This window comes from Crocodylus porosus, unplaced genomic scaffold (assembly GCF_001723895.1).
Source record: "Crocodylus porosus isolate Cpor-Errol unplaced genomic scaffold, CroPor_comp1, whole genome shotgun sequence".
NCBI classification, from domain to species: domain Eukaryota; kingdom Metazoa; phylum Chordata; order Crocodylia; family Crocodylidae; genus Crocodylus; species Crocodylus porosus.
Window position 1 is genome coordinate 100601540 of NW_017728947.1, and position 15393 is coordinate 100616932.

At 44.0% G+C, this 15393-nt stretch overlaps 1 protein-coding gene across 1 annotated transcript in view; it reads left to right on the forward strand.

Annotated features, from left to right (window-relative positions):
• TDRD9 (tudor domain containing 9) overlaps positions 1 to 15393 on the forward strand; it is a 138136-nt gene that overhangs the window by 57935 nt on the left and 64808 nt on the right. The window contains exons 8-13 of the mRNA XM_019551158.1: positions 1348 to 1451; positions 3799 to 3857; positions 10596 to 10650; positions 10865 to 10949; positions 11603 to 11660; positions 12439 to 12543. Coding sequence (XP_019406703.1) covers positions 1348 to 1451; positions 3799 to 3857; positions 10596 to 10650; positions 10865 to 10949; positions 11603 to 11660; positions 12439 to 12543 — 466 coding nt within the window. The remainder of the gene's footprint in view (positions 1 to 1347; positions 1452 to 3798; positions 3858 to 10595; positions 10651 to 10864; positions 10950 to 11602; positions 11661 to 12438; positions 12544 to 15393) is intronic.

Genomic DNA, 15393 nt, shown 5'->3' on the forward strand with positions numbered 1-15393 from the left:
AAGGAAAAAAGACTGGGGGTTTTGCTACATATTTATGCAATTGGATGTGGCCACCAAAAGGTTTTGAGTATAATATGAAGATTGTGTGAGGAACAAAAGTCAAGTGAAGACTAAGCATCCTGTTTCAATGAGAAGGAATGGTGGAGACTGTACCAGAGATTGCCTGGCTATTGTTTATGGTACCTAAAACTATACAGATTTCCTTTTGATTTTATGCGGGTTCTTTGCTTATAAATTTGCTCTCATGTGATGAACATATTTAGACTCATACTTCATTATGTGTGAATTAAGTTCACTCTTATGTGATCAGTGTAGATGCTCCCCCCACCCAAGCAGGTAAGTTTGTGAGGGGAGGGAAAGGGCCATGGCTGCACTCACCTCAGCCCCAACTGCAGCAGCCTCAGGAGCAGCCAGCACCAACTGCCTGCAGCTGCTGGGCTACACCATGCCCTGAACTCCCTGGGGCTTTTCCTCTCCTTGCTGTATAGCCTGGCCCGGTTGTGTAACCCATGACTTGTATAACCCATTGATCTTAGAAAAATTAAAAAAGTCTGCAAAAAATCACACTGAGCACTGGGACTAGTTCTGGTCTAGGTGCGTGTGTAGATGAAATGGGGGCCCTAAACTGAAGTGGTGGGTTTTTAAAAACTTCGCTTCAATTTAGGACCCTTTAAACTCCCGTGTTGTGCACATACCCATTTACCTACCTCTCTGGTGGTGGGGAGGGGAAGGCGAGCTGCTGGTGGGCGGAGCGCTCCCTGGGCTGTGGGGTGGGACTGGTCTTCCTTTCACGGTAGCAGTGCCACCCCACCCCGGCGGTACCCAGCTTGGGCAATCCTGGGGGGCACTGCAGCTGTGGAGGGAAGCACTAAGCCCCTGGACAGTTCAGGCAGGCAGGGAGGCTCCAGGAAGGCGGGGGGGGAAAAAAGATTAATGCTTGCTTTTTTTAGACAGAGCCTGCCTTCCCAGGCTGCTGCCAGGCTGCCTGCACGGGCTTCCTGCAGAGCCCCTGAGGTGCATGGAGCCCGGTGCTTCGCTCCATGGCTGTAGGGCAGCAAATTAAAACTCCTTGGAGGAGTTTTAATTTGCTGTGCTCCAAGTCATTTGAGTCACCGCCACTGAATTTGCTACAGTGCCTGGAATTACTGTGCAATATGCTGCCAACACATGGAAGCACCAACGCCCTTAAAGCAATGCAAAAGCATTTAACCTGCTTTAAAGTGTAGTGCACACATGCCCCTTGTTTCATGTACAGATGGCCTAAGTAAATGACTGCCAGTTTACTTTCAATATGTTGTCTGGAAACTGTTAGTATTAAGTGTTTAATGTTAACATTTTTTCTTCCAGCTTCCCCTTCAGAGCTTTGAACAACCTATGATAGCAAAGGAAATGTACGAAGTTGCAATCTGTCTTATTCAGATGTTTAGTGAATTGGAAATGAAAGACAGTAGGTAAGATAGTACATGCCTGTGGATGAAGAATTTATAATGCTAATGAAATAAAACTAACTAATGAATAGGATTCTTTGTACTATACCTAATACTGCTGAGTGATGCCTTCAGTTTATTGCACTACTTTGCTTTCTTTTACATATGATTTCTGCTTAGGTTAATCATATTAAATTTCCTCTTAGCTCTTGTCTAATTTCTTTTATTTTAAAATTTGCTTTTGTGCCCTGAAACATAACCATTAAAGCCATGTCAAATGGAAACTTTTTACCCTTTGCTGCAGGCTGGAACTGAATGTCCTTTATAAAAAGAAGTAAAATTCAGAGTCTCTTTTTAAAAAGAGAACAAAAGCATATAGAAAAGATGAGGAAAGCATATGTGTTGTTTATATTCTTAGACTGACTTTCTTAATGTACATCATGGTTCAGAATGCAGGATAGATTAAGGAAATATTGCTTACTCTGCAGCATTTTGCAAATTGGTCTCAGCATCTTCAAAAGTACAATAGAAGAATTTGAAGGTTACAAGAACTTGGTCTAATTCTGAACAGCATCCTAAAGCTACTTTTTTTTCTATACTTGCTGGTAGTCTGATTTCTGGTAGTGATTTATAAATATATATCTTACATTTTCTAAGCGAGTAGTTTTTTCTTAAAGTACATAATTGGTAGGGCTGTGAGAAGCTTTGGTCACTGATTCGATTCGGTCTGATTCAGTGGCCGAACCTCTGAATCTGAATCGAACCAGGAGACCCTTTAATGTCTCTGAATCGAATAAGAAACCTCCGAGTCAATTTGGAGAGATGTGGAAAGAGTCACTGATTTGGACACAGACACAGCTTTAAATGTTTTTTTAGCATACCTCAAGGTACCAGGCATGAATGCTGAGATGCTGGGGCAGCTGGAGTGTCCTACAGAAGCACAGAGGGGTCCCCAGCGTGCTTGGCAGCGGATCTGGAAGTGGATCAGAAGCACTTCTTGTCCACTTCGAGGTCTGCCAGGGACACCCTCCCCCCTTCCCCAGCTCGGCAACTGGTGCCTCCTGTGTCTGGGGGAGCACCTGGGGTCCCCTCGTGGCCGATCGTTGAGTTGGCAGGGTGCGTGTCTCCCGTGTGCTCAGTGGCAAACCCAAAAGTGGACCAGGGGACACTCTATCCGCCTCACCATCCCAACATTCACGAGCCGTGCCTAGTACATCACGGTATATAGAAAAAACATTTAAAGCTGTGTCTATGGCTGAATTGCTGATTCTCCGAATCAGCATAAAATATTCGTGTTTGGATTCAACCGAACTGAATTGGGACCGTGATCCAAATCAATGAATTGTTTCGCACACCCCTAATAATTAAGTAAGCTTTTGAAATTTTGGGATAGTTTCATTAAGTCCTAACCCACAGTAGTACCTAGTTGAATTATAAAACATTATAACTTAAGTGCATTTATCATTAATCGTGTGTGTCTGAAGAACTTCTGACTGAAGAAAACTACAGTCTTTCTGAGGAGTTATGTACTTCTACAAGTACTTTTTAGTGTTTTCAAATTAGGTGGTCCAAAGGATCATATAAAATGTTCCCATGCTAGATTAATATATATTTTTAAGAATACAGTTGCAAAAAGGTGCATTGCTTACAGTAAAATATGTTAGTGCCTTTCAGGGAAAATAACTCTTTTTGATGATAATGATGCCAAGTTTTTGTTATATTGTTTAAGAGTTGTGATTTTCCTGGTTTAATTAAAAATGTTATAAAAATCTGAAGTGGCTGCTACCAAGTATATGGCATTTTTTATTATGCTAAACTGACTAGCCTCAATTCTGTTACACAGACTTATGCAGATCTCTCGGAGACAATTAATGTCACGGGCTAGTTTGTTAGTACTTAAGTAAAGAGACTGTTTCTGCTGTAATAAATGAGACTTATTCAGTTGCAGTTCATCATGAGATTTGCAGATCACAAATCAAAAGCGTTTGTTAGAGATGTCTGACATCACTTTTTAATGGAAGGGTAGTGACACGTCACAAATTTTAACTAAATTAATACTGAATTAGTTCTGAGGTAATGATGCTGTAGAGAAAAATATTTTATGAAAGCCCTTTCATAATGTTTTGATGCATCTTAAAGTAAAATAGAACTGCTTCTGTGTGACATTGTTCTAAATGCCAAGGAGCAGATTTACTTGTAGTTTTTATGTATGTGTCATAAAACCATGTGGCTTTAGGTTATTTTTTTGTTGCATTATATCCCTGGAGTGAGTTTAAATAATTGATCTTATAGGAGAAGTACAGTTCTGTTTTTTTGGAAAGGTAAAAAGCTTAAGGTATTACATAAAATTAATAATTTTTTTTTATGTTAGAGAGTATAAAAATGTGACCCCCACGTCAGATTGTGGCAGCGTGTTAGTGTTTCTACCAGGTGAGCACTTATTTAAGAATTTTGGTGGTCAGTATGCTTTTAAAATCAGGTTTATTTCTGGTGTTGTTTTTCTTCCTTTTAAATATGATAGTTGTATCCCAAAGTAGTATGAGTATGGCAGTAACTTACAACATATATAGCACTTTCAAATACCCTGTTCTCTAATCTTATTTTCAAATGAAGTTACAATATAGCAAGAGTGGTCTTACAGCTGATTTAAATTTTGACACACAATGTACTTTGGGGTCTGCATAAAGTTTCTCTGTCTTTAGGGAGCCACAGCTTCTTCACATGTCTGCCTCGTGTTGTGTTTTACAAATTTTACCGAGACTCTTAAAGCAGGAATTCAGTTTGTGCAGTGGCCTATGGTGAATGCTTGGCAGATAATCCATAAAGAATCACACATCAGTTAATATATTATTTTTTTGCAGAATTAAGGTGGAAAAATTCAACTTGCCTAAGACCTTACAAAATGCATGGATCTGGTTTTGTTTGAGAGGTCCAGATGAGTTCTAATACCAGATAAAGGCATCCATCAGATAGCTTTTATATAATTTAGACTTCGGCAGTGTTGTTCTTTTATGTTATCACAATCTAATAGTCTCCTTACTATCCTGCAAGCAGCTGTGCTGGCATCAGTGGAACCCTGGCCCGACTCATTCCTGGTACCAGGTGCATGTGTACCTTCAGGGTGGATGACAGAGAAGGGGCTGGGGCTGCACTGTCACAACAAGGATCAGGCCCCTTGCAGCTCCATCGCCATCTGCCTTTGACATGCCAACATCTTACAAGTTGAGGTTCCGGGTGTTTTTGGCACTTTGCCCAGAAGCTGTGCCAACTCCTGGCCCATGGTTCTGTTGCAGATATTGGGACCATTAAGAGATTTCCTTACCATACCAGCCAGTATATAATGGAATAATCTATATCCTCTGTAGTGATGTCTCCTGTGATATCTTCAGTAGTGGTTGCTTCCAGCATCCCAGCCCATCCCAGCATCAGTGATGACATCTAGGGTCCAGTAGAGGTATTATCACCAAGACACCTGCCTCTGTCCCCAGAGCCAGAAAGTCAGAGAAGCACTAATAAATGCTATAGAAAAGATATGAATGATTCTTCACATACTAACCACTACAAAATCTGCCTGTGGTGCATGAAAATTCAAAATGGTGAAGAGTACCCCCAGAGAAGGATATAATTATAGGTGAAGGAAGAAAAACATTTTTTGGTGGCTGAGCATGCGTGCGCACACATGCTTCCCCCCCCCCTCGCCCCATGGAAAAGTCTGCAGGGGGGCAGGCGGAAACGGCCACAGGGGAGGAGTGGTGTTGCCTGGCACCATGCTGGGCCAGCCCCAGCTGCACTTGCCCCAGCTGCCTCCCTGCTCTGGCCCTGGCCGCACGCTGCCTGGGGGAGCCCAGAGCCAGGGGCCAAAGCAGAGCCAGCTGTACTGCTTGGCCAGAGGGCTCCTTGCCTCTGTGCCTCCCTGCTCCTGCTGCTTCAAAAGCATCAGGCGCCATGTGTGTCCCGCTGCTGAGCAGGCAGGGTAGCGAGGCATGTGGCACTGCGCTGAACCACTTTCAAAGGAGCTGCAGTAAGGCAAAGAGCAGAGTGCAGCTCACAGCTGCAGCCTGTCTTTGCCCAGTGCAAAGATCAGGGGACCACATGTTCCCCACCCCGCCTTGACTGTCCAGCATTGCAGGAACCACTGGGTTCTGGTTGTCCCAGGGCCCAGTTCACCATGAATGGGGCCCTGGCCAGGCCAGGTCATGGGGCAGTCGGAGCCTGGAGGCTCATCCAGGAGTGCGGAGCTGAGAGTGGGGTGGAATTCCCCCCTCCCCTGCTTGGCTCCCCACAGTGCGGAGTGGTGGGAGCTGCCTGCCCACACCCTTGAACTGCTGGGCTCAGATTTGTCCTATGACCCAGCCTGGCTGGGGCTACATTCATGGTGAACAGGGCCCTGGCTTGGTCATGGGACAATCTCCAAAGTGGAGCAGGGAGCAAGCATGAATGATTTGCCCTGCCGCTACTGCATTCTCTTGCACTTGGGGTGGGTCTCAATCTGCTGCTCCCCCCCTCCCGCCCCCTCCAGGGTGATCGAGAAAGAAAATTAAAAGAAACTTACCTACCTACTTGTGGCTGGGCCAGCTGCGAGTGCACAGGGTATCTGAGTGTGCCTGCCCCTCCCCCACCTTGCTGCAGCAGCCTGTAGCCAGGCTGCTGTAAGGCTATGCCTACTGCTGTTCTCCATTTGGGGGCCTGAGACCTGTTAGCACCCCCTTTCAACCACCTGTGGATCCAATCCCAAAATACTGGATTTTTTCTGAGAGGAAGACCTAGTTCTTGCAATACAAAATGCCATGCTCTCCTTGCCAGGTACTGTATTCACTAAAATCTAGGACAGAGTTCCCCCTCATTCATCATGGGGGCAGGGAGCCTTTTGGCTTGGATTTGAGTATAAGATAGGGGCAGGGACAGCTGGCTCCAGTCCCAACACTGGCTTGGAGTTGAAGCTACAGCTGCTGCCACCTCTGTCCCCTGCTGCCTGCAAAGGCTAGTGTTCCTTCAAGGTGACTGTGGGTGCATTAGATGCAGTAATACAACAAAATCTCTGACCACCACTTTGACCAGGCATAGAACATCATGGCTACAACCCACATGCATCTCCAAAGAGATGCAACAGATAGTTGATTTTTTATTATTGGAGAGAGTGAAACTGCTAAGCATGTACATTGGTGAAGTGTTGTACTCCTTCCAGGATTCTACAGTATCCACAAGGCATTTGTACACCAGCTGCAAACTACATGCTCTTTTAAAAATCAGAGGTAATTTAGGCAGAGAACATCTTCCTGCTTGCAAAACTTAGACCCTTTGACATCTGGCTAGTAGGAGGTGTTTCAAATGTGTCTTCCTTATTTTTCTTCTGATGTCAGTCATTTACCTGCTTTTAGATAGCAAATTTGATATAACTGCTGAGAACCACAGCCAAACCTGTCAACAACAAACCTCTTCCTTTTTTGATGCCATTTTTTTTCTTGACAGACAGGTGTGTCATGGGACATGGCTATGCTGTCCAGTTTCAGTTATTACTCTCTAGCTCCCTTTTTACTCCCTCTTGTTTGGACCTTTCTCATAGATGCTAATCTAAATAAGGTGTTATGTCTTTGCTTTTCCCAAAGAGCACAGAGGAGGGGGGACTTCTACTCCAAGTATTTCCTTATCCTTAAGAGCCTGGATTTCTGTCCTGCTTTGTATCTGAGAACACTGGAAATGTATTATGTCATAATACAATCCAGGATGATAATATTGTTTCCATCACGCTTTATGGCTGTCAGTTTATGGGGTGCATACTTGTACATTGTAATCCAGGGCTCCCTATGGGTCCATGGCCCTACACTATAGATCTGGCATGCAGGGTGGCATGGGGCCCTGGAGCCCAGGTGCCAGTGGAAGGTGGCACACGCTTCAGAGGCTGACTCCCCTTGTGGGGCTGGGTGGCAGTGATGTGGGTTCCTGGAGCCCTGATCCCAACATGTGGGGCTGGACAGAGGGAGCACAGGGTCTGGGGCCTTAATCTTAGTGTTAGGAGGGGACAATTGGAAGTGGTGTGGAGTCTGGGGGCTCTAATCTCAGCACAGGGGTGCTGTACAGGGTCTTGGGGCCCAGGGCCCTAACCCTGGCATGCAGGGCCCCAGTCTCAGTATGGGTGGGTTGTGGTCCTGGGTTGCAGAGCCCAATACTGGCATACATGGCTGGGGGGGGGGCAGCATGGTCCAGATCTGAGCATCCCTATGAATTTACTATTCATAGGGAAGCCTATGTCTGCCAATGCTAAGTACCACCATTCAGTTTCTCCACCATGCTGAGAATTTTTAAATAATGTTTATTTAATGTGTTGGGAACACATTTGAGTGGACAAGACATTTGCATTGACCCAAGGTAATGACTGTTAATAAAAGGTCAGCAGCCCAGTAGGTGATCTTTGCAGCTCCGAACTGTGCTGTTCAGCTCTTTAACCAGTTATACCCCTTAGTAAACTACATAAAATCATTCCTTATTCTATCACAGATGATAGCATTTATAGAAGCTCTGACTCCCCATCAGCAAAGACATCTCTCCCTGAAGACAATTTCTGATCACTGCAATCACTTCGGGCCATTATCAAATTGTGCACACACCTCTGAGTGATAGACCACATGTCAGCTTGCATTTATATGATGCTGTTTCACCTGAAGGCATTTTTATCCTGGCTAAGGTTGGTCTGTTCTACAAAACACAAAATAAGTGGCAGAAAAGTTGTCAATACAGGGTATACTGTGACCCATAGACAATTGTTTTAATTAAGGAAACAGAGCCAGCTGAATTGTCAAGAGTCTGTTCTTAAAAATAATATCCTGGACCTGTAGCAATCAGACCAGTTCGCAATGTATTATATGGAAGAGGAACACAAATACAATGCAAATACATCATTATGTATAACAGAAAGATGCTGCTTAAAGAGATTTTTCACATTGCCAGCAAGGCCACTAGCTTTTCATCTTCTGCAAATCAACAGCCTAGCAGCCAGGAAGCGTAAAGTCTGGGGGGACAGTATTACGATCACTGTTCAGCTGGATCAGGTCAGTCAAGATTCTTCAATCTTTCTCTCCACAGGGATAGGGCTTCCTGTCAGCCATCAAAAGCAAGGGTGTCAAACAAATTGATTGGAGGACCGCATCCATAATTTTTCACTAAAATTTATTTCCTCAGTTACCTCTGTTTAAACTTGGCAGCACACCCTTTTTTGGAAAACATCAAGAGCAGTTTTCAGCATATACCAATTTTAAAGTTTGTGGATGTATACACATTTGTTGCAAACAGGTCTGCAGATAGGTGAAAATGACTTATTTTCAAGAAGCATTTGCTACAGCTCCTATTAAAAAAAAAAAAATAAAAAAAATGAAGAGAACATAAGATGAGTTGAAAACAATACTTCAGGTTTTTAAAGCGTGGCTCTCATTGACTCCAGCTAGAGCTGTTAGTGCTGGGTCTTAGCTGTAAGTCAGACCTAAGCCTCAAATCAGACACCTTAGTTACATAAAGAAGGTGGGGCAAGCAGGATACGAGCCCTGGGTGCTGGCTATGATGCCAGAATTGCCTCTGGGAGTCTTTGCCACACGATAGGCAGCCCTGTGCTGCCCTTGCCGGGCCATCGGTTCTAGGCAGGGCAGGGCAGCACTTCACCAAGCAGCATATCCAGGGGGCAGGGGTTAAGTGGAATGCTGCTCCCCCTTCCTTTTTCCTGCTCTTCCTCCAATCTGGGAGCCTTAGCCAGAGTATGCACAGCCCTGCTTATGATAACGTGATATGTATTGAAGGGGAGGGGATGGGAGAGAGCAGCAAACAGTGCACTAGGCTTGGCGCCCAGGGAGCCTGGTCACAGGGTTGCTGCTGCCAGAGCAGAGCTGATGCTGCTATAGCAGTGGCAGCAGTAGCCTGGGAAGGTAAGCCTTCCTTTCCACTCACTCACTTGTACAGGGGTTGGAATACTCCTGCCCTGGATGCTCAGTGAGATCACTATGCCTCTGAGAAAATGAGGAACATAAATTAATGACCACCTGTGCCTCGTTGTTTGCTTATTTGTTTTTTAGGCACCTGAAATGGCATATTCCACCATGTGACACATTGACACCTGTATCATCAATCCCTAATCTCAGCACTCTGTTCAGTAAGGCTGAGCATTTAAATGTGCCACACAGATTTATATCACTTGTGCTCATGAACTAACTAAAGGATTAGTAGGTTACCATCCATCCAGTGGTGGAACCAGCACTCAGGGCCATAATCTCCCTTGCCATTGATGTTTTCTGGCAGTGAAGGAATTGGAAATCTTAATATTAGATTCCAGGGACAGAAGCAAGATATGGTTGCTCCTTTCAAGTTTGTGTCATGTCCTCTCCTCTCCAATCAGTGCTTGAATCGGGCCTGTATCTTCCATTACAGTGACTCTTTATCCCAGTCTTATTCTGAAAGATAGCCTATATTGTGTCATTTTGCTCTTCACAGTAGTCTCTCTTTCCTGCCACCAGATTTGTCTCCCAGATATTGGTTTGTTTGTCCCCTGCCCACATTTGCTGTTCCTGTAGACTCCTGATCCTAAACTCTCACCGTGGGCTGTTTCTTCAGTTTCAGGGTCCTGTGCATCTCTGCTGTTCCTTAGTACTCAGTACCTTTTGCCCAGCCAGTCTCAATTCTCCCACCATGCCTTGTTACATAGCCCCTACTCTTCATCCAGTCTACCGTTAGTCTCATTTCTTACCAATCATGTGCCTACCTTCTTCCCCCTTCGTAGTCCAAACTTTTTTCTTTCTCCCTTCCCCCTTTTCCTTTGCAGATCTGCTTCTCATCCCCTCTGCATTCAAATTGTTCAGCATTCTCCTACTCTCCATGGCTTGGATCCAGGAAGAGAATCATTAAAAACAAGGGGAGATGTGAAATAGGTCTCCCTGTTCCTATGTCTGGACTCAATACAGCCCATGGTAATCTAGTGCAGCAATTGTAGGATAAATTCTCTTCCTCTCCTCGCTAGAGCACCGTGCAGTGCTTTGCTATTTAACTCCACACCGTAACTGTGTATGAAACAGTGAAAATAAATAGAATTGGGAACTCGAACAGAAATGAGAATTGCTTTTAGAATAAAAATCATTAATTTGTTTGGTTCTGTGAGCATTTTTTTCACTTAGTTGGTTATTTTTCCTCTAGGTTTGGCTGAGATAAATTATATGCATGAGCTTCTCTCAAACATGGTTCACAAAAGGTGAGTTGAAATAACCAGTAATAAAATAACCACTCAAGTATTTCTATATGCTTATTTCTATTGTGATTATATTAAATTTGTTAAGTACAACATTAATCCTTCAGCTATGTCAGTTCCTGTCCCAAAATATGTGTGTCAGGTGATTATGCCTTTAAATATTTTAGAATTGCTGTGGGGCACTATACAGATATTTCACCAATTACATTTTGTGTAGGCTGCAAGTATATCCACTCCATTCAAGTGTGACTTTAGAAGAACAGAATAATGTGTTTTTGACTCCTGTTCCTGGCTACAGAAAGGTACACCAATATTAAATAGGTATTTTTAAAAAATAAAAACAGAAGATAATTTTGGTGAAAAAACATGTACCATATTCCAGTTTTGTTTAGATGTCAACTGATGACCTTCCTACTAGGGTAAGAAATCATCTCTCAATTTACAGCTATGGCTATAGTTTGCTGGCCACAGCTGGACAGATGCTGTACGGTATATAGAAAGTGAAGAAACGTGCATACCTAAAAGTGTATTGTTCTGATCTTTCAAAGACAACAGTGAGCTGTGTCCTGCACATGGATGACAGTAATATTCTACATGGGAAGAGGAGTTTACCAGCATGGTGCATGCTCTGCTGGATGGTGTTCTGTATTTGCTCAGTTTAGAATCTTGTGTGTTTATTTTCCAGATTTGGTAAGAGTATTATAGTGCTATAGCAGTAAATATATGTACCAAGAAACTATTAGGTTCTTTTCTAGATGTTTTCATTATTATAGCACTCTACCACTAGAAAACAAAATATTAAATCCTGTAACGCCATTTGATGTCTGGACATAAAATATGACTCTTCAGAATTTGCCCAAGGGGAGCTGAACTTCTTGCATTTAAATATATGCATAATTATGAGTAGATTCTGCTTTGCATGCTTACTTTTCCCCCCTTTTTGCACTTTAACTAGATTATTCTGTCTACAAACATAGCTGAGAGTTCTTTAACAGTGCCTGATATTAAATACGGTGAGTCTTCTACATAATAAATAGGAATATGTGCATTTTCTTGCTTTGTACCTGTATACATTTCTCCCCCCATTATTAACTAAAAAGGTCTTCATCATCCAGTTTGCTATGTGCAGCAGCTATTTTGTCGATAAGATTCCTAGCCCTCTACCTCGAAGTATGGGTGTTCCTTTCAACCTCTGAATATTAATAGGATAAAATATTGATATACTCTGGCAAAAAATGCTGTAAAAAAAGTGGCTGGTACTATTGACGCATTAAGCACCCAGCTCAATCAGTTTGTCTTTAAAACTTAGTAACTTGGAGCAGAGTATTTATGAGAGACCATGATTGCAGAACAGGGGGTGGGGGTGGAGGGGTTGCCAGTGTTTGATTACGGATACCAAACAAAATGCAAAAGCACAAACCTAAAATTATTATCGGGTCAACCCAGTTCCCCATATATTTTTGAAAAGCAAATTTTCATATGAAAGAACTCAGTCAGGAAGAACATCCAAATACAGAAGTGATTGCCTTTTGTATGTTTATCCTTCAGTATACGTTAAGTTTCTATTAAATTTTATATAAGCATCTAAATCTTAGTTTGGAGTAATGTACTTCAGGTATCAAGTGCAATTTTACATATGTAGTTACCCCACCTTCTTCGAAGGCATTCGTTTTTTGTTTGAGATTTTCCTTTGTGGCTTCACAAAACCCCAACCAGTGTCTGCATTGTACAAATCACTCCCCTCTGCAGTACTTTAATTAATTAATGTATTGTATGTTTTAAAATTTGCAGTTATTGACTTCTGTTTGACCAGAACACTGGTTTGTGATGAAGACACTAAATATCAGAGCCTGAGACTTTGCTGGGCTTCTCAGACTAATTGTAATCAGAGAAAAGGTAAGGTAACAATAGTTGTTTCCATAGGAATTTCCATGTTGCTTTTGAGACTTCAAGGAAAAGAGAGCGAGTTATGTGGTTTAACTTACACTTACCCTAGGATAAAAATATGTATATGATCAGTCAAAACAGAATAGCAGATCCATGATAAATCTCCACCTTCTTTTATCCTGTAGTTCAGGGTTCAGCAAGCTGTGGCCCATGGGCATGGGGCTTTGACTGCAGACGTTCTCCCTATGCTGCTGCAGGGATGAGAGTCAACAGTGGGTTGCTCTTAGCACCTGCTTATTGGCTCTGCCCCAAACTGGGGCACAACCCTCCCACAGCCTGGGGCAAAATTGCTCCCACAGCCTAAAAAGATGCCAACCACTTGTATGGTAAATTGTTCACATTTTCTCAGGAGATATTTCTTGTTACTTAAAGTATTAATTCTATGATAATCATGTATATTATCTTAAAATTCTGAAAATTATGTATAGATTCATAGATTATAAGGGACTGGAATGGACCTTGCAAGATTATCAGATCCAGCCCCCCTGCATTAGGCAGGAAAGACAGCTGAGGGTAGGTGGCCTCAGTGAATAGATCGTCCAGTCTCCTCTTGAAGATTTCCAGGGTATGTGATTGCACCACCTCTGGAGGGAGTTTATTGCACAGTCTGGACACCCTGGCTATGAAGAAGTTTTACCTAGTGTTAAGCCTGAAATGGTCTTCCAGGAGTTTGTGGCCATTACTCCTGGTTTTCCCCAAGAGTGCCCTGGGGAACAGTTGTTCGCTGAGCACTTGATGTATTTCCCTGAAAAAGCGTATGGCGGCGAGGTGCCACCACAGGCTCCCGAAGGGGAGAGGGTAATGCCTGTGAGCCCCAAACCCTGGACGCAGAACCCTGGCAGGAGTGACTTACCCCCTGCCGGGCAGCCAGAGCAGGAGCCAGGACCATGGCCGCAACCATGTGAGCCAGTGTTATGCCGGCTGTTTAATCAGCTGTTTCCCTCATGGGGAACACGTGGACCAATTGCAGTACAGCCACCACAGGACAGTTGAAAAGTCCCACCGGAACCGGGGGGGAGCGGGGAGCCAGAGAGAGAGAGTGCTGGTGGGCAGCACGTTAGATGCACTGAGGCTCTAGCATGGAAGAGGAGCGGCACAGCCTCCGCAGCTCCTGCAGGCTACCCAGGGGAAACTTCTGAGCCCCCTGCAGGAGGCAGAGCAGGGGAAGCTCTCCAGCTCCTTGCTGAAGACAACCTGAGGGAAGCCTTGAAGCTCCCTGTAGGGAGCAGGGCAGAGGAAGTATTTGAGGCCCCTGGAAGAGGCTGGGACCAAGAAGGCAGCTCCACAGCCCTCTCCTTCTTAGGGAGTATTTATTCTAAAAATTAAAAAAAAAAGAGGGGAAAAAAATGGAAAAGGGAAATTAAGGAGTCTAGAGAAGGCGGGCCAAGCTTCGAGGTCAGAAGGAGAAGAGTCATTTGTGTCCACTTCAGCATGGGACCTCACCTGAGACAAGCTGCGGGCAATCCTGCAGGGCTGAAATCCCCTCTCTACGAATATCCATCCGATTAGTGAGCGGACAGGGTGTAGGGGAGGCGGAGCCCCGTGGAACATCGCGTCAAAATAAAGTCGTGAGTACTGTCGTTTGTTGGGAGGCCCTCTCAGGAAGATCTCCACTGAACCCCCTCTCTTCATAATTTAACATCAAACTTGTGGCAGGCAAGTTGAGGGGCAGGGCTATGCACCTGACAGGCTGTGCAACACATAAGGCCCCAGTCATCTCACAGTGGTAGGCTGCTATGAAGTCTTCTCTCAGCCTTTGTTTTTCCAGACTGAAGAGTCCCAGGTCCTTCCGCCTTTCCTCATATGGCTTGCTCATACTAGTGGCTCTTCTCTGGACACTTTCAAGCTTTCCTATGTCCTTGTTGAAGTGTGACACCCAGAGCTAGATGCAATACTCCAGCTGCAGTCTCACCAATGCTGTGTAAAGTGGAAGAATCACTCCCTTGGTTTTGCTTGAGATGCATCAGTTAATGCATGCCAGAGTATTGTTTACTCTGCTGGCTACAGCATTGCCGTGACGGCTTATGTTCGTACTATGGTTTATTATTACCTCTAGGTCCCTTTCAGTTGTGGTGCTAGTCAGCATCATTCAAATAATATTTGGTCTTATTAAATGCTATAAATGAAGTGAAGAAGGGAAAAGCACTAACATCAGATGGGCTACTAGTGTTTTATCAACATCTTCAGTCATTTAACTGTTATGCCTCTGGTAGTGTATGCTGCTACATATACATACGTATAATGAAGAGGATTTACCTTGGTCCATGAAGGAGGACCTTATTTCCTTTATGGTTAAGTCAGGGAAAGAGCCACAACAATGTAGATCATAGAATCATCGAAAATTAGGGTTGGAAGAGACCTCAGAAGGGCATCTAGTCCCAACCCGCTGTTGCAAACAGGACTATCTCCAACTAGATAATTTCAGCTACGGCTATGTCAAGCTGGGCTTTAAAAGCCTCCAAGGATGGAGATTCCACCACCTCACTGGGTAACCTGTTCCAGCGCTTCCTAGAGAGAGGGTTTTTTTTTTTCTAAATATCTAACTTACGTGTCCCTTGCTGCAGTTTGAGATCATTGCTCCTTGTTCTGTCATCTGATGCCACTGCGAACAGTCTAGCTGCATTCTCTTTGGAACCCCCCTTCAGGTGGTTAAAGGCTGCTGTCAGTTGCCGCCTCAAGTCTTCTTTTCTCCATGGGACATGGAGCTTTCCTTCACATAGAGAGCTACAGCCCCGCCCCTTTTGTCAACACGATCCCTCCTGTACAGGGTATAGCCCTCTATACCTGTGGTCCAGTCAT